At 39.6% G+C, this 25406-nt stretch overlaps 1 protein-coding gene across 30 annotated transcripts in view; it reads right to left on the bottom strand.

Annotated features, from left to right (window-relative positions):
• MAGI1 (membrane associated guanylate kinase, WW and PDZ domain containing 1) overlaps positions 1–25406 on the bottom strand; it is a 343515-nt gene that overhangs the window by 159224 nt on the left and 158885 nt on the right. For all 30 annotated transcript variants that reach the window (XM_065845249.2, XM_065845232.2, XM_065845234.2 and 27 more), the window contains exon 2: positions 10729–10845. In XM_065845249.2, the coding sequence (XP_065701321.1) occupies positions 10729–10845 (117 nt within the window). The remainder of the gene's footprint in view (positions 1–10728; positions 10846–25406) is intronic.

Genomic DNA, 25406 nt, shown 5'->3' with positions numbered 1-25406 from the left:
ACATTTAAATTTTATATCTTTTTTACAGTTAGTCATGTCTTAAGAAAATGGTTGCTGTCAGTAGTAAAAAAAAAAAAAAAAAGGAGGAGAATAAATGAAATTCAACCTGCTTTTGAATTGTTTGCCCATTTTTAAATCAGAGTAATTTAAAGTTGCACCATGAAAAATGTTATTATACAATCGTAATTACAGCTCCCTTCATGATATGGTACCCAGCCTAATTTTAGCATCAAACACTGGCTCACACTAACAAAGAAAAAATACTAAATAAGAGTGATGCTCCAATGCTAAGCATCACCAGATAAGCATCCACACAAATTAACAGGAACAGTAAAGCAAATACTTTGTTAAATGTGAGAGAAAACTCTACCTTTTCGTGAGCAGAAAGTCAAAGGCAAACCATAAATCACTTCAGGAAAGGGAAAGGAGTGTTTGTCCTTATGGTAACCCCAACTTCCCACCATGAAAGAAGACCATCTTGAGACAAGATTTTACAGCTGGGATTGAACTCGCAGGGTGGACGAAGTGTGAGATAGAGCACTCTTGTAGGTAGGAACAAACTTCTCCAACAGACTTCTCAATCTTTCATCAGTACATTTTGGATCCAATTCACTTACCATGTGGGAACAGCAAATGGGGAACAAACTGTGAATTCAAATAACTGTAAACTCAGCAAGATGTGGAAATAAAACACAGATGGTGCACTTCAGATTAAGGGTCAGCATTTCAGCGTCACTTTCCACTTTTACACTGTGATAGGTGATGTATAACAACCACCTCCTCCTCCAGACAGCACTCTAATTAAACCACGACTCACTTAGGAAAACGAGGAGCCGAGTGATACCTCCGCAGCAGCCACCCTGCCACTTGAGAGGAGCTAAGGTTACTTTTCTTGAGCTGCAGCTCATGGTTTTGCTGCTTGAGGATTAATGTTTGGGAGTAGAAGTTGTCTCTGCTGGATGGACACAGCTGAAAAAGGTTTCCTAGGCTTTTCTAGCTCCCAGATGTGCTGCAGCAGCTGCCACAGCCCTCGTTTACTCCCCTCCTCAGCACCTACATCTCCAGCAAGATTTTGCTGAGGTTGCTCTGAAACCTGTTTGCAAAAGTGAAGAACATACAACCACCGCCACCAGCACGACCCTGTACCAACCCTTCCGAAGTGTCCAGTCTTAAAACACCTCCAGGGGTCTGCATTGTGCTTGCCTGAACATTAGGTTCATTTTATTCTCTAAAACCAATTTTGTCCAAAATCTCAGGAATGGAATTTACCATGACTTTATGCTTAATTGCATGCCCAGGGCCCTCTAGGAAAGAGTCTGCTTACGAGCACAAATTCAAATAAAATATAAAGGAGTAAGTACAGATTAGATGACAGAAGAACTATAAATCTATAGGAGCTTGAAATGCCAGATAAAGAGGAGCAGTGGTGATTGTAAGGTGACCAATACCTTCAAAATACGCTGGAGGTTGTTTATCAGATCAGAGTTAATGAGGGTGAAATCTAATAGAACTGTAATATTAAATTTACCATTTTAATGGTATCATCAATGTCCTATAATGCGGGCAATTTACAGATTGTCTGTCAATGTGATTCTCCAATGCGGTTAGTTACACAGGAGCAGCATATCGCATCTCATCAGCTGTTCTCTTCTAGAAAACACCGGGTGTTTCGCAGAGGATTGCGGAGGGCTGAGATAGCAAAATATGTATTTAAAATTATGGGAATGCAAAAATGGAAAAGATATTTATGAACATTATGGGATGTTTACATTCCTGAAAGAACTGGGTCCACTGCAGAGTCCAGCCTTCCTACTTCTGCACTGGTATTTAGTGGCCTGCTGGGTTTTCCTCAACTCTCTTGCATGTCTTGCAACACTTACTGCTTTTGTCAAAACCTTACATACCTGGATTTAGGAGAGCTGAAAATAACCTCACTATTTAAGTACATTTTCAGCTTTCATGTTTTAGCCCCCTCTGAACCAAAGAAAATACAAAAAAAAAATCCACAACCCAGAAAAACATGAAGGAAGATGGCAGTAAGGGCTCAGAAACTAATAGGTAAACCATAAGAATCAAAATATCCAGTTTCAAGTTTTTCATTCCTAATTCAAGACCTGTGATCAGTGGGAGACGGTAATGCTGCATTTATAAATATCCATCTCCACATGTATGCAAGGAAGAGTTTGCTAAAAGCAGCAGTGTCTTAATTTGGAGTTCCTCCTTCACCTGTCACCTGCCCCTCACTTCTGAGATTCACCAGTTCGATCCCTAAGAGAGCAAAGATTAGCTGCATGTTTTTAGCATATGACAATCCTCCATAAAGTAGCTTTAAATTTGGTAGAAAAATCCATACTGTAGAAACATCATTTGAGTTGCCATGATGGTCTAAAATAAATATCATCCATTTATTTAATAAGTGATACTGCTTCTTTCTACAAACCTCTTTTTACCAACATTTACACTTGTTTACTCTTTTCTCTCCCAGTAAATTAATCGTTAAACATGAAGTTTAAAGGAAGAGTGCAGGTAGTGAATGAATGATGAAGTATGAAAGATAATTCAATGGGAGTTGATGCTTCCAAGGGTCTTCGAATGTTTTTCTCTATCTTCAGCTCTAAAAATACCCTGCAAGTAGAACCGCTAGATCGCTATCCACTCGATTGCTCTGTGATCCACATCTCATTTTGAAGATACATTAGCCTTTCAAAGAGCCATTTCTTAAACATTTCCATTTAAATAATAATTTTCACAGTCCTCAGTGAAACAGATGTATTCCCTCTTAAATCACTAATTAAGAGCAGTCTGGGACATTACAAAGCCTTTAAAAGGAATTCAGGGAACTAGTGTTCCCCTTAAACAAATCAGTTCTGGCAATGACCCAGGAATCTTGACTTCATAACTCAAAGCTCTAATTGTTCAAGAGGATATTATAAAAAAAGGATACATCTAGACCATTTTGACTAATAGGAAAGATTTATTTCTCCTTCAATAGGGGCAGAACTAGAAATATTTATTCTATTTTTTCTACTTACTTATTCATTGGGGGTTTGGGGGGAAGGAAATCAATGAAGATTAATTTACAGAGTCATTCTTAGTAAAGGTATTGGGTAGGACTCTCCCCAAAGAAAACCAGCTAGCAGAATCCAAACAGCTTTATAAATGATTACACAGCTAATCTCCTCTCTGCTGAAATAAAGAGAGAAAGGATTTAGAGGACAAATACAGCACACTTTATGTGAAGGAGCATGGTAATGTTAAAAAAAGGATAATTGTTTGAGGATGAAATGTGGCAAGTCTGCACCCCCATCAAACCGTCAGGAGCCGGCACCTGCCATTGCTCTCCTGGGCTCTGCCAGGGCACAAACGTCTGTGACTGGGAATCACGCAGGCATTTATTTCCTTCTCTGAATGCCACTGGTTTTGCCCAAGCTATATCGTGGATTCCGCCCTGGACCAGAATAATAACATATAAATAGGATTTTCAGGCATCCTCTTTGCAGTACTGACATCTTTGATGCAAGAAGCACAGGTCTTTTGTAACTCTGAAACCGCCATGTAAACCAACGCATCCAAATACAAACAAACCTAACCAGAGCGACGGGCACTTTCTAGAGAGACTTAATCACAAAATACCAAATGTGAATACAAAATGCAAATGTGAGTGGAAGACCAGATTAAAGAACAGGTACACGTTTAATTTTTCCTCATTTTAAACTGCTCCTTTTGCCTGGAACAATCATTTTCTCAGTTTGTAGCCTAATCAATACACTGTAAACCTTGAACAGATACATGGCGGTAGCTGAAAATAAATTGAACCACCTCAATGAATTCAAAAGCTGGGACACTGCAGCCATCACAAACAATCTAATCAGGACCCTGGGACATCATATGAAAAGCTATTGCAGGACAGAGCCAGTTTTGAAGTATGTGGGGTAACTCACCTCCACCCCTTCAACCTCCCAACAGCAGCACCTGCTCCCGGCTCAGATTTACTATCTCTTTTCTCAGAGACTCACAAACTTAGAAACTTTTAAGTATTAAAACCTATGCGCAGACATCGTTGGTACTACCTAAAGATCCACCTGCAGATGCTTTGCCGTAGCACAAAGCAACAGCAATGGAAAAGAAAAACAACCAACAACAACACAACTGAAAAAAACCCCACAAAATTAAGTACTCTGGAGACTAACAAAGAAAACAAAGAATCCTAACAGTGTAATCTCTTCCCACACTTCTTACCCAAATCTCCTTTGGCAAGTGGCATGGGAGAGCCTATGAGGCTGAGCTCTTCTGTTTTGTACTGTTCTCTGGTGCCTCATGCAATTTCAACTGGGTGTACAGTGAAATACAAAAAAGCTATTCCTTACAAATGGGTAAGCAGATGGAGCAATATTTGCTATCGTAAGTGCTTTTATTTCCAAATGTACCAAAAAAAAAATACCCAATAGTTCCACTGGAACAAAATGCACTATTGATCTGAAAGGACAGACCAGATGGCAAAAAAGGTCTGAACTCTCGTAGATTGAACAGAAATGTCTGTGTAGAAAAAGGAACTAAAAATACAGAAATATTGGCCCTGTTGCTCACAACAGGGCATTTTTCTCTCTCAAAAGTGAAAACACATCTGGTTCACTAATATGTGAAATAATTATATCCCTGAAAACCGCAGGGTACTCTGCTGCAATTCTGCGCTCCCTGGAACACAGCTCCAAGGATTTTCTAAACCCACTGGTTGCACTCAGGATACAATCCCTTCTGAAAATACAGGAAAAAAGTGAATGTGTGCATTAGCTGGCATGGAAAATACACCTCATATTCTTCAGAATTAGATCAACTCACAAGAAAATGTTCTTGAGAAAAATTATCTTCACATACTGCTGGTACCTGTATGTTGCACCCTAGTGATAAGGACACTATTTTAAAAACATTTAAAACTTTTTCCTAACATAAATCTTGTAAAACAATTGATTTTTTTTGTGTGTTAGAAAAAAGATCAGCTTGTTGTTCATCACCTTATCAGTGTGGGCCTTCAAATTAATATTTCATGGGCACTGCAACTTTTTCTCATTACAAAAGCAGAATTACACCTTTAGGAAGGGAACTGCAACAAAAGGTACTTGGATAATAAATATAGCTGCAGATCTGGAAAGCTTTTGAGAATCCAAAGAACATTTGTGTGCATAAACTCATGATTTATTGCCTGTGAAGAAAAAACAATGTGTACTGTCAGAGATTCTGTTGATCCATAAAAAAAATTAGTAACTAAAAATAACTTCAGAATTGTGACTCAAATATCCCCACATGTAAAAACACATGCATTTGTAACATTGAGGTCTTTCTTCTTCACTTCAACATTTTTCCCAGTATACTGATACATTATTGTGCTCAATATTCTAAAGAAAAATCCTTCTGTAAGCTGGTTTGCATGTCCCTTCTATCAATTAATTTTGAAGTTCAGAAGTACTTGTGGGGAACACAGTGCTACAGGGCTTTGAAAACTGTCCTGGGAAATCATCTAAGTCTGCGTGTTTCACAGCAGCTTCATCACACCCCAGCACATTTAATCTCTCCAGTTCTCCATCAGCTGCAGATGATGGTGGTTACGCTTGTTGCAGCTCCAACTACTCCTGGAGCAACTAAACTACCAGTTTGATTATCTATGAAAACATTTACTCCAGATAATGAGGTTCAATGTGCTCTTCTACATCCACTTACTAAAGTTTGTCCTATAAACGCTGTGAAGTGTCTTTGATCATTATTATCGGTTTTCCTCTGAAAGGAGACTTTTCCTTTGCACCAGCAGATCGCTTGGAATAAGGCAACTTTCTCTCAGATTTCCCACTGAAATGTGAGTGGACTCAGGTAAGCCAGATACTTGGGTGTCACTGTCTTTTTTCTAAGCCTCCTTACAGATCGCTTGACACTTATACTATTGACTTTTACCCATTTCTTTCCATTTTGCTCCATGCTCCCCTCAGTCTTACCACAACAGCTGGAGCTACTGTTCTGTAATTGAAAGCACAGGAACAGATCAAACTCTGGGAAGGTGAGAGGACACCAGAAATGAAAGTGGCAAACCTTTAATGTTAAAATCTCCAGCCAGTTAGTCCCAGCCCATGTACTTACTTTGGGAAAGTGAATCAACGGCTGAGTGATGACCTCCTGAGGTTTTAAAGCAAATTTTGGGAAGAGGAGGGGGGGGGGAAAAAAAAAAATATATATATATATATATTCCCACATAATGTCTAGGTTGACATCCAAGACTTAACTCTAGGCTAGCCATGACCTTGCCCCTGTTGCATCTACCATCAGGAAGACCTTGCATTTCCCAGAGTTTTTCTTGATCATAAGACTACAGTCTGACAAAGAAAGGAATTCCACAGTACTGAAATAAGACAAATATAGAATATACACGAATAAGGAGGGGATCACTGATCTGTTATTTCAGTCATGCCTCCACCAGGTACGCTGTTTTGGCAAGTAAAGGTGCAGATGCCAGATCCACCATAGCTGCCTCTGCATGTCACACAGGACTCAAATAAGCACAGAATCAAGTAAATGTGCCCAACAACAATACAAGAAACACAGGCTGAGATAAGCTTTAGGGAAATAATGTCATCTCTCTGATTCTTCTCAATACACTGTGAAAAGAAAACTGCTGTCAGGTTGCTGAGAATAAGCAACTAGGACAAATGGTCAGTATTGCTTGTTTGTTTTAAACAGATGCCCTCTACCATCATTTCAAAATGAGGAAGATAATCCTGTCTGTTCAGCCTTCCGTGAACAGTGGTTTAGACATGCTGCTGCATTATAATGTTAAAACAAGTTGCTGTCGCATATCTTTCTCAATTAACACTATTACACACATATCCCAAGATAAGGTTACTTGGAAGCACCTATTTAATGGATATATTCTGAGACGAACTTCCAACTAATCACATTTTTCACTAAGTAAATCTTCACATGCACCAGTCCTGTTTGGGGGAGTTCTGCTCCTCGAAACACTCTCTGAACCTTAATGCCAGAATGACATTATACTCTACATACAGACTCTCAGCCTCTCCCCAGATCAGATGTAATGCAAGTCACAACAACTTCTGTCAGCACAGGTGGCCTCAGACGTGCCACAAGGTGCCCCAGCAAGATGTCTCACACAGTTGGTAAACCCGCCTTTGTGCTCTTCAGTGTCTAGGCTGGCAAAATTGAGCTGGAATAAGTGAAAACCGCACTAGAAATAAGTTGTGGGTAGAGTCTCTACATGAGTCAAAGTACTTCTGGTACAGTCATGGCCAATCAGTAATCACGACATTGTTGCCAATTCGCAGTCTACTCCAAGCTCAATGGAGCCATTAACCAGCCCACAAACAGCATTATTTCTGGTGATCTTCATTAGGCACATCAGAAAACAGGAAAAATGTGTTGTTTCAAAATAAAACGAGGCAAAGGGGATAGCTAGAGACTGGACCAACATCTTGCTAATCTGGATGATGTATATGAGGATTTTTTTTCTAGTTTTGACAGTGGATGCTACATGTCAGGAATGCAAACTGTTATTTATCTGAACACATAAGGAGAATAACTTTGCTCAAGTTTAAGATGCTGATTTTTCATAAACAGAGGACAAAAATACTCTTTTTAAGAAAAAAAAAAAAAAAGGCTCCTCTGACCCAGCATGTGAAGTTAACAGTGAAATGAGAAAATCAGGAAGAAAGTGAAGAAAATAACACACTGTTGATTCAGCTAGTTCAGCTGCTGAACTGCACTAACTCTTTCAGAGATTTGTATATTGTAAATGCATGGCTTCATTAGCACTTATGCACCATCCAAAAACTTAAATAAGGCGTTGTGCCTCTCTTCTTTACTCTGGCTTGGTCCTAGATTATAATTCTGAGGTTGTAAATTCCAAAGAATGCTTTGGCTTTGTAAATAAACCCGTGGGTTTGGGGCGATAGTAACAGCAGAGCACTCACAACAGCCTGACAACCAAACTTGGAAGCCACCTGGAAACTTGTCACAACTGTTGTTTACTAGAGATCTTTGCAGGGAAAATCAGCTCAATGGGGAGCAGGGAGCTGAGGTTTGAAGATTCAGATGAAGCATGTTGGAGGGGCACAGGGCACCGAGAAGCAGGTGAAGACCTCAGCTTCCAAAATAATCATGTGGTTCACCTACTCATTTCAATAATATTTCACTTATGGGTCCATTTTAAGGTCACATTCTTTATGACAGCTCCCATGTTTGGGGATGAAGTTCTCTGGTTGCTCATCCCTGTGTCACCCATTCAGGCAATGGTCATAACCCCCTTGGGAGCTGGCATCACCCCACTCTCTTACCTTTGATGGTTCACCAGAAAATAAAGCAAATCCTTAACCAGCTTCCCTAAGGTAAAAATCTAAATGATGCTCAAGCAGCATGTCATTGTCACATGAAATAATATGGTCAAGTCAAATTTTCAGCATCTTTCCTCCCCTCTGCTTGACCTCTACCTTCTACAAAAGCTCCAGCTGGTTGGGAAGCAGAAGCCCTCCGGGTTTTCCCACAACCTGCACCAAACTAGTCAGACCTGAACCACGTGGGATTCTTACTAGAATTTCTGGACAAGAACTGGTTAACATCACCTTTCTCCATTTTGCATTTACTAATTATCACTTTGTTTAGCCTTTATATTAGTGCAACAAAAAGCAGCTGTCAGGCCAAGCATGCTCAGTCCAAGTGACCTTGTGTTCTTGTTTGTGTTTACCGCATAATCAGCAGGGAATTCCATTTTCAAAATACAAGACTTCATAATCCATTAGCACTAGAGATTGGTCCAGAGCTCTGGATTTACTGGTCACATGTACCAAGGAATAAAAATATGAGTGTACAGCTAGATTAATCTCCAGACCAGTAACGCACCCAAACCCATGGTATGTGCAGCAGTGTCATTCAAATTCACATATGAATATCAGCATCACTCTTAAAAGCTACCATCAATACCATCCCCACAGTACATGAAGAAAAAATTAAACACTACATGTTTTACAACTCAGCAAATATGGACACACAAAATAACTAACTCAACTTCCCAGATTTTCCGTTTGTTTCATAAACGGAACATAAGTACTGATATTCCAATCAATACACCGAGAACCCATATCTCCCCAGCTATTTCTAAAATGCAGGGATCACTTTCACTGCTCTTAATATTAAATCAGAAGTCTTTAGCAAGTCCAAGCAGTTTAGCTCACCATCAAGTTCAATAAACCAGAGAAAAGAATCAACGGAAACCTTGGTAACGCACAAAATGCTTCCACAGGACTTACGCTCATTTGCTTTATTTGCTGCTTTAGAAATTGGAACGTAACACACAGGCAGAAGGACATCAGCATCATGACATTGCATCTCCTGAACCTAATGTTGCCCATGTTCTCCTAGAAGGCACTTTCTGCAGCCTGCTTTAGAAACCTGCAGCCAGGCAACCTACATGATTGAAAACTAATCATATTTCACATTGACAAAATTGAAAATTGAACTGTTCAATAGAAAATAATAACCCATATTTATTCTTTATGTCCATGCACAACACTTCAAGCTTAGTTTGGTCCATGCTTCCCACTGATAAAACGAGAATAAACTCAATGGTGACATACAGCACCTGCCATTTGGAGAAACAACATTTGTCAGTGCTACCACACAATTTTAGCTGTGGTTGTACACAGTTCTCCTGCATGCAACACTTCGATTGAAAACAGCTATTACTCTACACACAATTACGTGGTATTTTTTGGCAAATACCATTTTTTGAGTGGCAACCTCATTATTCAATATTTATGTAAGTCTACCAAGATAAACAACCTCTGATTCATGTCGAAATAGGAAACTTCAAAATATTTTGCTGCTCATCTCAGTATGCTATAACTAAACTATGTTTATGAGTTCTTATCCCAGCCTGATCTGAAAAGCAGAACCATTATCCCCACAGTTTATCAAAGAACAAGGAGAAAACCCTTTTCTTTAGAATAGTGGCTCCTGGCAGCTGGGGAATTCCAAATGGAGGTGCAATGAAATTCTCCACTCTTTGTACATCTTCCCGAAACGCCAAGGACAGTCTGATTTTGGGTAAAGATTCTGAATTTCTAAAGATCACATTCTCTAAACTTCTCTGTTTTCCTCCTGGTTGCTCTTTGAGTGAAAAAAAGAGTATTTCTTTCTCAGCTGCACTACCTCTTGCTGTTTATCTCGTACTTGAATTGAGGTTGACCTTCCAACAGCGACAGTTCCCTGCTACAACGGCATCCAGTCATAAAATGCTGTGCAATTTCACAAGTTAAATAAGCACCAGAAATAAAGTTCTGCTAAGGAAGTAAAAATAAAAGGACGTTTATTGGTTTCAAACCAATAAAGGAACATTGACCATAATGATATTTATGAAGGCTATTTCTAAGGCAAGCACTCACTTCAATGCTGATTTTTTTAGGGGTTTTTTTCTTCACAGTAAGCAACACAGACCTGTATCAAACCATCAACTGTTCCTGAAAGGTCACCAAAAAAGCAGAGTTCAGGGATCAACTGCTTTCCTTTTCACCCCTACCTGAACCCTATCTGTGGTCACACATGGAAGTCTGCCCAAGCTGAACACTGAGTCTTGCCTGGAATTGTGCACAAAATCACGCGAAGGCTGCCTTAAAAAAAACCATTAAATTAAATTCTACTACTTGCAATCCACTGGGTCAATGTTCTGTTACTTACAAGGCACAGCATGGCGATAAAGGTTATCTCGAATAGTCTGCTGCAGATCGTGATCTGGTGATCCCTTCTGAAACCTCTGGTTGAGATAATGTCTCAGGTCTTTGTTCAGTCTGCTTCCTGCAAAGAAAAAAACAGCCATTTATTTATTTCTAAATGCACACAATTAACTTTTCCAATTCAGGCAAATGTTAAGACTTCCATTCAGAGTCCCCTAAATTATGGCATGCTGACTTTACGAGCGGAGGCTCATCTTCCTCTACAAATGGCTAATTACCAAAAATAACTCGCTGTAAACAAGAGGTCTCTCTTGTCTCATAATATATCTTTCTTCCTGTGGTGTTAAACAGATCATCATTCCCTTTTATCACTTATTTGTCTGAGCAAATGGAGAAAAGACAGATGATGTGAAAAAGAAGGAAAAAAACAAAGGTAGCGTATTGCTTTTGCAACTCACTGGAGGGTGAGCTGGGCAGACAGGGAGAAGGCAAAGGCTGCTTCTCCCATTAGAGGTACTAATACAGCTGAACGTGGTACAAAATCAAACAAGCGCTATAGTTCGCACTGGTATCTACCCCAGCACACAGCAGGAGATAGAAAAGAATTGATTGAAGACGTTAAAAGCACCCAAAGCCCTTAAAAATAGCTGAATAATAACCAACACTTTTCACTTCAATCTATTTATTTCCCCATTCAGTTTCCAACACTTTCAGAAGTATGTGAGAATAAAGATGAATGAGTTGAAAATGAACATTGCTAGCTGCTGAACACCAAATCTTTTCTTGTGGCAGAACATCTGAACCAGAGCAACTTAATGAAGTATTTTCCCAGAAACAAAATATTTTCAAGTAAGACAGTGTGGTTTCTCATAGCAGAAAGAACAAATATGAAAAATAGTTTGGACATAATGCAAGGGATTATTCCAGTGAAGAAATTAATGCACTGAGCTACATGTATCATATAATGTAGGCTTTTTCCTGAAATACCGTGTGATTCATGATTCAACGATTTATGTCACAGTAATGTGTAGAGGTGAAAAAGCTCTGCTGAGCGAAGGCTTGTTTGACCACAGCAAATATGCAATTTACTGATGATATCTGCTTTTAGCTTCCCTCTGTGCTCATTCCATCGAGCATCTCAGTCTATTACAGCCCCCGCTGGAAAGTTTGGCTATTTGGTTTATGCAGTATCTGGGATTTCCCAGCTGAGTCACTGACGCTTTAGCCAAGATGGCAGTTGGAAAAATAGGGGTTATAGCAACAGTGACACTCACGTTCTTCCCCTCAGGGAGCTCACGGTGATGCTCATTTCTATTACATCTATTTTAAATGGAAGGAGAAGAGAAAACAAACAAACAAACAAACAAAAACTGTTTGCTAAGCCACATTTTTGCTCCTAAATTCCAGAAAATTCTTGACAGAAATAAAGGCTTCTCACAACTCTGATGATCTCAGCTCAGCAGCTGCTACCATAGCTCTGGACAAAAGCAAGCTCACCCCATGCAACTCGCTCCAGAGCATGGAAGAAGAAAATGAGCTAAAGACAGAAACTAACACCGTGTAGAAAGCTGACAAAAGAATCCACCCTGGGACATGTTGGAGTCTTTGACATTTGAAATGTTTCAATCCACTCTGATTATCTTTTCCAAAAATCTGTTCAGCCTTCAGAGGGCACACACTTGACATTGACATCATTTAGTAGATTCTAGTGCTAGATGGAAGTTTTAAAATTTCAATAAATTCTTTTTGAGTCTAAAATGCATGCACCTGCAGTTCCTGAGAATCTGAGAGACATGCCAGAGACATTTCAGCAACCTCCTGTGTGCAAACTGTAGCAGTAAAACTCATTCGGACCCTCAGGAGCACCCCTTGCTTGTGCACACTCCCTCTGAAAACGAGTCTCAGCTGCTGACAGCTTCTGTCCATACCCAACCATCACCAGGCTGCGTTGAAGGGCAGGTGACAGAACCACCTGATTTTATGCAAAAGTGCTGCCTTCACGAAGTCTAATTCCATGCATAAATTGTGCTCAAGAAAATACTTGGCTCCAGTCTCCTTAGAGATGAGCTGTGTTAACCAGAAGAATTCTACTACCCTTCAAAGTACTTGTCTGTTCTCAAGCAGTTTGGATCTTATGTTCACTCTTTTGAGATTATTTCTTTTCTTCTCTACTAAAACCAAGAAAAGAGATCCTACAGTGAGAAGATCAGAGGAACAAAAGACACAGGCCAGAAACAGCAGTTTCCAAACTGAGGGATACGGGTTTTATGAGTCAGTGCTCAGCAGTTCCTTCCTGCTGGCCTGGAGATGTTGCAAATGCATTTATTTACACACAGAAAAATAACCTTGTTATTTCTGTAATCATAATTATGCTGATATACCTAGCTTTAGAAATACAGACCTTCAAAAAATGCAAAAAGAAATTCATCCCTACTCAACTCAACTCACCAAAATTAAAGTTTTAGAAGTAAAATGTGTTCAAAAATTGGGGTTTATTGTTGTAACTGTTTTGTTTCTTTTCTTTTTTCCTGCTGAATGAAACCAATGATTTTCTTTATGTGAAGATACACTCTGAGAACCAACTTTCCACTGCTTCTCTCCCCATTGTGCTACTCCTAATAAGATGGAAGCATCTCAGATTATCTGAATTTTTTCTTTAGCTTTGAATGAAACAAAGTGCAATTCACTGAATGGCTAGTTTTCTCAATTATTCTTAATTATTATACTGCATTTTAGAGTATATCAATTGTTCTCCTAAACCATTACGTCGTAACAACAATATTTTAGTAGCAAAAAAAAAAATCTCTCTCCAAAAGAAAAAATAATAATTACTGACATATACTTTCCTGAGAAACAGACTGTGCTTGTTAATTTTGTGGAGATAAATACGTAAGTTACATGATTTTGTGTTTAATGAAAACTATTGATTGTTTCTACATACAAACTCTCAATCCTCTGTCATGTATTCATACTCCAACCGTTACCTAATATTAAAGTCACTAGAGAATCTATGCTTTGAATTGTGCTCCGATGCTTACTGCTACAATTTCCAGGTCCTGCAGGGAAGAAAGCTGCATCCCTGCTCATCCAACGCTGTCTGTGTTTCACACGAACATCCATCTCTTCCCCAGCACCAGCAGTACAGACTTGGGGGGCTGGAAGCTTCTTACCCTACTGACACATGAGCTTTCCATAAGGAAAGCAGACTAAATAAATGATCATGTAAAACCTGATTATTTTATTTATTTTTTTTTTCCCAAGAAAAAGCTGAGCGTGAACATCGCAGGGCTGACAGCACCTTCCTGCCAGCTGGCAGATAGTCCATGCCAGAACTGTGCAATATGTATATTCTGAGGATATATTTTGAACTCCTGTTTTACGCAATTGGAAACTATTGTTTTATAGTTTATGTTTATATTAATTACTGCAGCTGTTTTATTCCATTTATGTTTTGAGACAGTCACAGATCATCCCGATAAACAGCTATACTCTGACAGAGCCTATAGATGCTCGTGTGAAGAAGGGGCAGGGGCAGGCTCAGGACACAGTGATCTCTGACCTATATTACATTCCTTTAAGCAGGTTTACACTAGTATATATTTTTGCTTTACTCTTCTTTTGAAGGCTACCAATTGCTACATTCACAGAGACTGATATCATCTGAAATGGAAAAACCCATTTTCCGTGCCTGAATTGCTGCAGAATCCCGTCTCTTGTGATCTCCATTTTAAGGTGTCTTTAGCAGAGGGATTCTCTGTGGGCAGACAAACACCATTTCAAAACAACAGGGCCATGAAGCAATGAGAGGTTAAAGGTCCTGCTAAAGGGATAAAAGTGCAATAGAGTCATCTGGATTAAGACTCTCTCTCGCCGCCCTGATGTCTGTGTCGAAAGGGAAGGGTTCAGTGTTTTAAAGACACAAAGATTGCACATGTTGGATTTGCAGTGTAAACCCTGATTATAACATAGCCTTTCATCTGAAGATCTCTATCAGAAAGTATTTAATGAACATTAATAAGTTATCATGGTTAGCAAGGTTTTACTTGTGTGCTACAAAATGCAGAAGTGCAGTTAAAAAAAAAAAAAAAAAGAAAAAGAAAAAAAGGAAACAAAAAAAAAAATCTGCACTCCTTTAGAGGCACAAGCAGAGAACCTGCAGCCCCCATTTGCTGAAGTGGTGAGTGGACTTGTAATCTCAGTTGACCAGCCTTAAAGGCTGGGTGACTTCAGTCATGCTCCTTCCTCCAAGGCTGCTGCTCCACCCAGCAGACAGGACTCAACACAAATTCATCTGTAATTACCACCAAAATAGTTCCACTCTATCATTAAGTGCACAACCTTGAGCTAGTTTTAAACCCATCATCTCCCTTAAAAAAAAAACTCCCAAAACAAAACAAATTCCACCAAAACAAGTTTGTTTGTATTTTTTTTTAAGAAAAGTTAAAATATTGATGAAGTAACTAAAGACAGCTTCTAAATCTCTTTTTAAATTCTTATTAAAAAGATGGACGCAGACAGGGCAGAAGCTACTTCTCTAAAACCATTCCGTACAGCATTGGGCACAACAGTATTGTCTGGGCATCCTCACTGTGTCTCACTAATGCCTACAATGGATTTTCCTCAAGCTCTCACATAAAGATGGCCCAAATAATCAAACATACATTTTGTTAATGTCTGGAGATTCATATTCTATTTCTGGATCCATTAATAAAATATTTCTCATGGTAAGGTCCAGTAGGCAGCAGCTCATCTTAGAACACAAAAACGAAGGCTGAGTAGATTTTTATCATTTAACAAGACTGTGCTGGTAACCACATCTTCATCAAATATTTCTAATCCCAGCACTTGTTACACAAATGATAATAGTTTGTGCTATATCATTTCATTCTGTCCCATCCTTGTCTTCCAGCTGCTGTCCAAAAGTGATTATAAATAATGGGGCTATAAAAGCCATTCAATAATTAGAAGATTCATTGGCCATATGCCAGCAGTGACAAAAGAGAGTGATTTATGTAAGATGAGTCTGTCACATCTGCCAGATAACAGTTTCATTACGCCTGTGGCTTTAAGGTCACAGTTTAACACTGTTCCAACAACTATTTGTCAAGAGGGTGCTGGGAGAAGAGGTGAAATACATCATGGTTTTGTTTGCTTTCTTGTTTTAACTACTAAGTAAATAAGTAAATAAAGTCCAGTACCTATGTTTGTTATTTCATGTCTCCTGTGAGGTCAAAGACACAGGGATAGAGAGTAAGACAGAAAACATTCATCATGGTTGGCCGGAGTTCAAATAAGATCACAAAGTAAAAACATCCAGTTTAAAAGCCTGAAGTATTCATGTGGCTTCTTAAATTCACTATAATCTAAGCATGTTCCTTCTTCCAGCCACCCATGAAATGAAGGTGCCTTGTTCACCTACAACATGGTGGTAAATTAACTGCTACTACATTTTTCTAACACAAGTAAACTTTAAAACCTTTTATGGCTCAGTGTGCTAAAAAGATATTTAAACATTGCCATGGGAGTTCAGCTTAACACTTAACATGGCTCAGCAGACACCTGATTTGTTTCCAATTCTGTTTTCTTCTCTTTTTTCCTCTATTAAAAACCAACAGAAAACACAAGTAAACTTTTAATGCTGCATACAAACCAGTCCCATAAAGTCCAGATGTTCGGATGTCCCCCATAAATGCTTCAATAGCCTTGTCTGCCATTGTCAGCGATTCTTCCGCACCAGTTTGGAGAGACTCTGCTGACAAAAACCTGCTGGTCTGAGGGTATAAACTAGATATTTGTTGGAAATGCTACACCCAGTCCCATTCAGTATATTACTTTAATTCGTACCAGCCTGCTATAGCCAGACTCCAGTTGGACGAACTGCTCAGATCAGAGCCTAGACATTTCCATTGTTCTAACAAATCCATACCGCAACCAAAGCAAAATAATTGCCCATCCTTTAGCTACCTTCCTGAAGTAAAACATAAAATACTTTCCAATTTTTATGCTTTAAAACCCTCTCGGAACAACAAAGCCACATCCATTGAAAAATCCCTTCCCGTGGAAGGAAATTATGATAAGCTGGAGGGTTATGCTATAAAGAATTGCACAAAGTTACAGGATGAACTACCTACACAGCAATAAAACTCAACTTTGATGGAGCACGGTTAAGACTTCAGCAGCAGCCGACCTGCTGAATCAGCAGCGAGCACTTCAGTGCAGCTAGTAATTCCTGTCTGGAGAATGAATAACACTTGTTACTTTATTACTAACAGAACTTCTTAAAATATTATTTTAGGTGTAAGTTGTGAATCTGAAGGAGACTTATTCACTCAAAACTTTCAGGTCATGTTCAGAATCAGGAGCAGGCAAGAGCTTTCTTGGCACAGTACCTTTTGGTATCGCTTCCAATCTGCATGGGCGAATGAACCAGCACTGAAGTGGTAATTCAGCATTTGCTGCTACAGAAATGCACTTAACAGATCATAAATTCCTGGTAAAGCTATTCTATGAGCACCTAACCTAATCTACTGCATTCATAGGGTGCTCCACCTTATTTTCTGTGCATTAGGAGTGGTTCATATTTCGAGTGCAAATTTAAACAAATAGTCTTTCAGCTGAGAAGTTCCACAAAAAACAAAAGAGCTCAAGCTTGGAGGTTGAAAAGCAAAAATATTATCATTTATACATCAGGCTGGAAAACTTTGAACATTTGTGACAAATACACTTCTGTTGCCCCTAGCTGAATTCAATGCCAGCAAGACCAGCCTTTCTCCCCCTTTGGCCTTTTCAAGCTCCTGGTGTCCCAAAATTTCAGTCTTGAATTTATTAAAGCTCCTGGAAATCTTCCTCCACCTTCTGACATCCTTGCAGCCCAGGAGAACCTGGGAGAAAGGGAGGCGACACAGCCACAGCAGCACCCCAGGAAGGGGAGCGTGGTCCATCATGGATGGTGCCTCCAGGAAAGCTATCGACTACTATCATGTTTGACAGCAGGATGTCCTATAGATCTGGCTGACACTGACAATGCACTCAAAGAACAAGAAACAAAATGGAGAAAGTAAGAGTTTCACAGCATCATTGCAGTCAAATACACCCTGAAGCTTTAAGTCACTACAATATTAAAACATTTGCCAGTTCAAGCTCTCTTTTTGTAAGGATTCAAAGGAGGGCCTGGACAGGCCTAGCTCAGTCATCTGAGAGCTGTTGTGTGAGTGACAGTAGAAATTAGATTTTTCTTCCTCGAGAATAAACTATTTTATTATTTTCTTCCTCAAAATACCAAGGTTTGAGGTTTTGTTTGTTTTTAAGAGCACTGTTTAACTACTTATACAGTCCTAGATCCCGTCTATGTCTGAGCAGGTCAAGTTGTCCATAGTGTTGGTGGGTGACACAAACTGCTGGGCATTGCTGAAACTGTGTCTACATGTAGCAAAAACCTGATTCTGTTGATTTTTGGCATGGCTTTGCTGCAAGCTGCAGCAGGTTTCCATGTAGATGAGTCCTACCTTAAAGTAAAGGCATGAGGAAAAACATAAGGACATTTTCTACTGCTCTTTTCTTAAATCATTTGATATCTTTTGTGTCCACAAGGAGCCTATATAGCACCATGACACTGAATAAAAGATGGCATTTCTCCAAAGAAAGTGGCAACTGTACCTGACCAAGGAAAATCTAGAAGGGAAAATCCAACACATGTGAGGCAAAAATACGAATAACTGAAAGCATGCAGCTCAAGGAACAAGAGCATATGATGAATAGCAGAGGGAAAAGAAAGGTCAGCAGTATTAACCACTGTTGGCCATAGGTAACTCTAAACACATTTTAACTGGTCAGGCACAGAGCTTCAGAAACACAGCTTTACTGCATCCATATGGGTGCAGGCAGATGTAAAGCCAGCCAGGGTGCTCCTTGCCTACAGCGTAGTTAATCATGAACCCAACTAACAAAACCGGGAGATTAACTACTACTACTCTGCTACTGACTCACAGGAGTGGTCTTCTCTTCCCTCATGCTGTTTTCAATAAATGCTGCAAGCTCTTGCCTCAGCTTTTTGTTTTCCTTTTTCACTTTGAAGAATCCACAAACACAAGACAAGGAGGGAACCCAGACTCTCAAGTGGTCTCTGGGAATGACAGCTGGGAACAAGGTGAGTCAAGGTGACTGAAGGGACCTACTGGGATCACAAATGCAGAATATTCTCGTACTAAAATGAAGACTCCAAGATAAACCATTATACTGATTAACAGCCACATGCCCTATAAGGTTTTCACAGGAAAGCTTGAAGAGGTATGCGTGCAAAAAAACAAAGTAATGCACTGTCCTCTAGACTTGTTTTCTATTAAATCCAGACTGGCATCATGCTAAATGCTTTTAGCCAGTCCTGTGGCCAGATCAGTGTTGAACTAGAGGCCTAGAGTTAACTGGCTGACAATCAAGCTGTAACATTAAAGTCACATCCATAAATACTTCCCTTTTGGTGCTGACCTTAAACCAAGTGCCCAGAGCAAAGCCTCAGCTCTGCAAAACTTTACAGAAAGCCAGACCCAGAGGTGAACTTAGGGAAGCAGAGACATTCTTCCAAGTGAGGCATTTTGTCTTGCACACAAAGACACTGCTGTGTTGAGGCTTTTTGCGCTGTGTGCCAGCAAGGAAGAGCAATGAGGAGTATGAAGTGGTCATTATTGGCAAGAATCGTTGATGTTGCCACGTAGGCTTTAAAAAAAAAAAAAAGTAAGAAAGAGAAGAAAAAACCTCCTACTCATTTGAAGTGAATGCAGAATGAAATCATTGTAAGAGAGCAGCATGGGATGCAGCCTCTTTCCATGAGCAGCTCTGAAAGATTCAGGCCGCAGAGGCTCACGCCCCATCTCCACTGAGCCTTCCCATCAATGAACACAGACTAGGCGACGTGAGCAGCCCTACCTTCCGCTAATACTTCATCAGGAAAGCACAGTCTCCGTGGAAGCCACATAGCAGCATTTGTCACTGACACCTTGTCTGTAAAACTGTGTTGCAAGAAACAACCTGGATAAGGGAGCATTGTTTCTTTACCGCTGCTCAGACTCAAAGCTGCCAGCGAGTCTTTCCTTCTCTGGGACGCAGGGAAGGCTCACGGGAGGCAGCAGAAGCAGGGCAAGGGGTGAAGAAGAAAGTCTAGATAGAATAGTAAGCACAGGAAAATCAAGACGAAAAGCACTTGCAGTCTTTCACTCAAAGGCAACGACCCATTTCTGGAAGTGAGATGCATATCTCTGTACGTCTCCTGAAAGGAGTTACCATATGTTCTAAAAGTGGGATATAATATTTGAGCTGTAAAAGCCAAATCAGCTTGAGAAACAGACGGCATTACAATGCTTTAGCAGAACAAGCCTCACGTAACAATATGCCAAACAACTCATTTTCTAGAATGGCACTAGGAAAATATTTGCAAAATCTGAAACCTATTCCCTAAATACAGTATTTCATTCTTCCAGAAAAATGGGGGAAAAGTGACATAGATACCTGTAATCAGGAATTTTTAGTAACTACTCATATTCTTTGGGCTTTGGTTTGGTTTTTTTTTTTTCGTGTTCTTCTCTTTAATTTAAGCACGAGTAATGGGTTTTGGTGTGTTTTATTAAACATGACCTCAAACTCCTTTAGCAGTCAAGCTAAGTCCCTTTTCATCCTTGTTCTTCCTTGATTGCTGGAGGGACAAAATCCCATTGCCCAGCCAGGTCACCTCTGAATACTAATCACAGCTTTATAGTTTTTCACTCTGCCCTCACTGGCTCCCAGGCATATGTCAATATTAACGGCCTGATTTCCAGAGGTACTGAATGCATAAAATCCAACGCTGAGAACCTCTGATGGTCAGGCCGTAAATGCACACACTAAATGCAGACATTATCAGAACACTAGAAATTTGATGCTGCTTTTTGAATTGTTTTTTTCCTTACAAGTGTCTCTACCAGACAGAAAACGTTGGCCTTCTTGGTATAAACCAGCTGAAAATGACAACGTGTCCTTTGGAAGCTCTGTCCAAAGCACGTGCCCATTCTCCAGCATGGCTGGAGGATGCACACTACAGGTTAATATTCCAGCCTGCTCTAGTGATCGACTAGAAACAAAATCTGTCAAGAGAAAAAGCCAGAAGCAATTCTTGCTGTGGCCTGGCAATAGCATGTAAACGTCCTATTCTTACTATGTATTTTCAAAGAGCGCACAACTAAGCTTAACCTGAGATGCACCTGCTTTTTTTCTTTAAATATGTAATTACACAGTTATGGACATATAGAAGAGACACCAAGCTACTAACATACAGTACATAAAGAAAGAAAACAGGCAACAACTCTTTGTGATTTAGAAAGTTAGGCTCTCAAAACTAAAAATAACTACGAGCTAAATCTGTTGGGGAAAGAACCCCATTTAAACAGAAAAACGTGTAGAACAGTTGGGAGCTGTTGAAGCACACTTTAAAAGAGGCACAAGAAGCCACAAAATTTGGGCAAGAAGGTCGCACTGGTTAAAAAAACCACAACCTGACTGCAGCTTTTTTTAATTTCGTATTGTAGACAATGGGAAAATATAATCTGAGAAACCAAACTAGCTCTGGTTATTTACCCTAACTGCAAATATTTTTGTTTTATTTTTAGCCTACCATTGGAACAATTTTCTGATGCTTGGAGTATATTCTTTAACCCTGGAAAATGTTACACAAGATTGAATGTTGTTCTTGAAAAAATATGTTCAAGTTTAAAGTGCAATTGATTCAAACTAGTTCTATAATGTCCCGAGCTATTACTTGGAAATCTAATTTAGAAAGACAGCGCTGAACAGGTAGGTAAAGGATCTGGAAGAATGGGAGATCCAACAGCAATTTGAAAGAGGTCAGAGCAAAATTGTGCAATGAGCTAAATTTTTTAAATTGTTAAGTTGACCAAGAACCAACACAAGTTCAGAAAACCTCACTGGTAAAAGGGAAGCGTTAATGAGCCAATTCTGTTGTAAAAGTGATTCAATCCACAGCATTGTGGGCCTCCCTTTTGTGGAGGAAATGGAAATTAAATTCTAAAATAAGATTTTAAAGCACTGAGAGAATAAATGAGTTGGCTGGAGCAAGCAAGCACTATTGCAGGCGAGTTTGTTGTGAGTTTAATAAAGTACTACCATATCTTACTGGGCAAAACTCAAATTGTCAGCTGAAGTAAAGTGAACAAGGGCAAAGCTGCCATTAGCTATTCCATATACAATCATGTAAAACAAAACTGCTCTGATTCTCAGGACTGTTGTTTCCACATAGAACAACCCTTCTCTTCTATAACCACCGTCTTAAAGCCCAAGCCAATGACAGCAGCCAAAATATGGAAAAAGTTGCATTCAAAACCAAAACAATAATGAACTTGAATCGCTTTGTTCTCCAACATAAATTTAATATCTCACATAAGGCAAATTTGGCAATTAAAATTTTAAAAGTGTACATGAAAAAGGTTACTAGGCTCTGTAACAAACCTTTTGTTTTGCCCTGGTCACAAAGTCTTGTTTTCTTAATGTGTTTAGGAGTGCCTGTATCATGTTTCCGTCACCCTAACTTCCCTCCCCCCAAGAAACAAATATGAATATTACAGATGGTAAAAACCACATTTTCTCGAACAGGAAATAAATGTTTATATGTGGCATATAGCAAAATGTATATTTCCAGAGACAATAGCTACAAGATTTAGATTTATTAGTGCAGGGCAGGAATTTTTAATGGAAAACACATTTTTGGGGATAAGAATTTTAATTACGAAGAAACAGCATACAAATGGCCCCTTTAGATGTAAAGCAGAGCAGTTCTGCAACAGAATCAAAAGGACATGGTCTCTTTCGGTGAAAAATAGAATATTGGAATAAAGAGAGGAAAGCTTGACTCAAGCATACAGCGGGTTTGATATTTTTCATGGAATGCTTTTGATCACAAAATGGCATTTGTCAAAATGAAGATATTCTGCAGGAACGTGACATTTCTGCAGAAATCGGACATAGCTCTGACGGCGCCTTTTCAGATCACGCCTTGGCTTGCCAGGCTACCCTGATCCTGGCCACCGGTTCATAAGTTTCCACCCTCAGCCCAGTCAAGCCCTTCTGCCCACATGCCCCGTCTCTCTGTCCTTCTTACAATCCTTAGCAAACACATACTGCAGGAATGAAAATTAGCATGCTAATCCAAAAGCGGCGGCTTATGAAAACCTACCGATACCAAGGTTAGATCTTCACATTGCAAAGAAAAAGGGAGCCAAAGTACCACTTCAGTTCTGAAAACAACAAAGATTGGCACCTTCAGAATGAAGTTTCACAGATTCTGGTTTGGTAGAAAGAGAAATACAAGCTTTTTTGGTTGCCCAGTGAGGCCCAGGTGAGGCCTTCATTAGCTTTAGGCATCTCACACTAAAAACAATCAACTGGAAAATACAAAACCAGAAGTGGTCAAAATAACAGCTTCCCAAATTCAAAGTGGAAAGAAACACCAGTTTAATTCCCATTACATTACTGTTTCTAGCAGCTGTCTTGGTGGCTTTCTTGTATATCTACAATGAATGACTTCTGTGAAAGATTAACAAGAAAAGCAGAGATGAAATGTTTAATCAGGCTTTGCTGTTGGCTTTGGCTTCACGGGGTTTTTCCCATTTCGCGGGGTGCAAGCAGACCTGACCATGCTTTATGCCCCTTTTTGCTCGGTGTCGGCTCTACAGACTCGCATGTTTCTAACCAGTTTGCAATTCTGCCAGGCAATCTGCATGCTCGAGCATCAGCTTTATCGTCATTGCCATTAAAACCAACAGCCACTTTATTTTTTAAATTATTGTGATAAGTGTTCTGATGAACCAGCTAAAGACAAGAGATGCCGTAGAAAGCAATAAAAATCTGCAGTAAGTGTCCAAATACTAATTCTTCCTCCTTAACTTTTTATTCTATTATTTTGGAGTGCTCTCCTTACACTTTCTCAGTTGGTTTGCTAACAACCAGTTTCCAGCCCCACTTAATCAAATCCATTTAGATGGAGGTCTCACACTAATTCTGAAACAGAAAGCTCTAATCAGCTTAGCCTCAAATTCATTTTACACTTCTCTCACTTTATGGGAGTCCACGGTCTAAGGTCTAAATGTCTTGCAAAGTGGAAAAACGTTTTAGGCAACACAGGTACACTGGAGCTCCTTTTACTCCATCTGCTACTAGAGGGAAAAAATAGTTTGAAGAGCTCTAAAATGATCTAACACGAGACGCAAGGAAGCACAGTATTGGCCTCACATTAAACGTCACCGCAGTTTCTGCTCCTCTGTTACCTTGGGACTTTGGAAAGCTCTGCCTCCACTCATTCAGTCATTGACAGTTTTTCTGCTGACTTGAAAGGACTTTGGTCAGGGCCTCACAGCTTGGTAAAGAAAAGGTACCAGACAAATAAGATGCAAAAGGAATAGCTACTTATCAAAGGAGCAACCCAGAACAACGCAGTGTTCCCACTTTTAACATAGTCCCACTTTTAGAGTCTGAATCAGGGTAGATGAACAAAGGAAGAACTTTGGAAGACAGTTGTTTTTTTGAGCATAATTCACAATATCCAGGAACCACAGAGGAACAGTTCTGACGGGGAACCCAAAATCCCAAGTGTCCTCCCGACAGGAGCTGCACTATTGCCGCAGCTTTGTGCCAGTCACACGCCCCCAGTGACACCCTCAATTTTTTCAAAATAAACTCTGCTTCTGAGCGAGTCCAGCCGGGCCAGCCTGGTAAACCCACCATCTTTGACATGTGGTTTTGCACATTTTTACCCTGGGAGTTTTAAGATCGTATGCCTAAATATTATGTCTAATTTCACATTTCTTTAGTTTTGGTCTTTCCTTTAAGACACATCTTGTTTGATAGCTAAGTTTTTAGAAGCTGCTTGTCAGACTGGCCTGTTTGTGGTATGATGCTGCCTTCACACTTTTCCCTGACCCAGAAGTTTCATTCACACAAGGTACATCCAAAGCTGCTATATAAACATCATGTACACACGAGCCTATGCTGCCAGCACATAAATGGCAGATGCATCTACACAGGCTAACAATTGATTTTCTCATAATTTGCAACCCCTTCCAAAGGAACCAGATTTCCTAGCAATCAATGAGAAATAACCTTGTTAGTAAATAAGCCAAAGTTCTTTTTAAATTAATCAGTTCTTTTTCATCCAAACAGAACAGATAATGAAAGAGATGATGACATTTTACATGACCTATAAAAAGCAGTGTTTCTATTTTAGGCTCTCCTTCGTAAGGGTGCCAGGATGATTATGTTTTGTTTACTGGACAGAATAATCTCTTATTTGTTAAGGCTTGAATGCAATTTTATACAGTACTGAATTTTATCTTCTATTGTCTTAATTATCATCTGGGGGGTTGAAACATAAGATGATGGCACAGAACAAAATGAATATTAATGTATTCTATCTGCAATTTAAAGAGAAAGGACTTCGAGCTTTCTTTTGCTCATGTGTTTAACATGCTGCATCAGACTAGTGAGTTATATCCCATTTAGCTGTTATTGTTTCTCCGAGTAGCATGAAGACAATAGAGACCAACCTTTTTCAGACTCCCTGTATTTCCAGTGTTCAAATATGCAACATTTTCTCTAATTTCCTTTGACGTCATTTACCAGAAAGTTTTAAAAAGTCTCCTGCTCAGA

Source organism: Patagioenas fasciata, chromosome 10, assembly GCF_037038585.1.
Source record: "Patagioenas fasciata isolate bPatFas1 chromosome 10, bPatFas1.hap1, whole genome shotgun sequence".
Classification (NCBI taxonomy): domain Eukaryota; kingdom Metazoa; phylum Chordata; class Aves; order Columbiformes; family Columbidae; genus Patagioenas; species Patagioenas fasciata.
The sequence above is the reverse complement of the archived record's forward strand: the minus strand, read 5'-3'. Positions and strand labels throughout refer to the sequence as shown.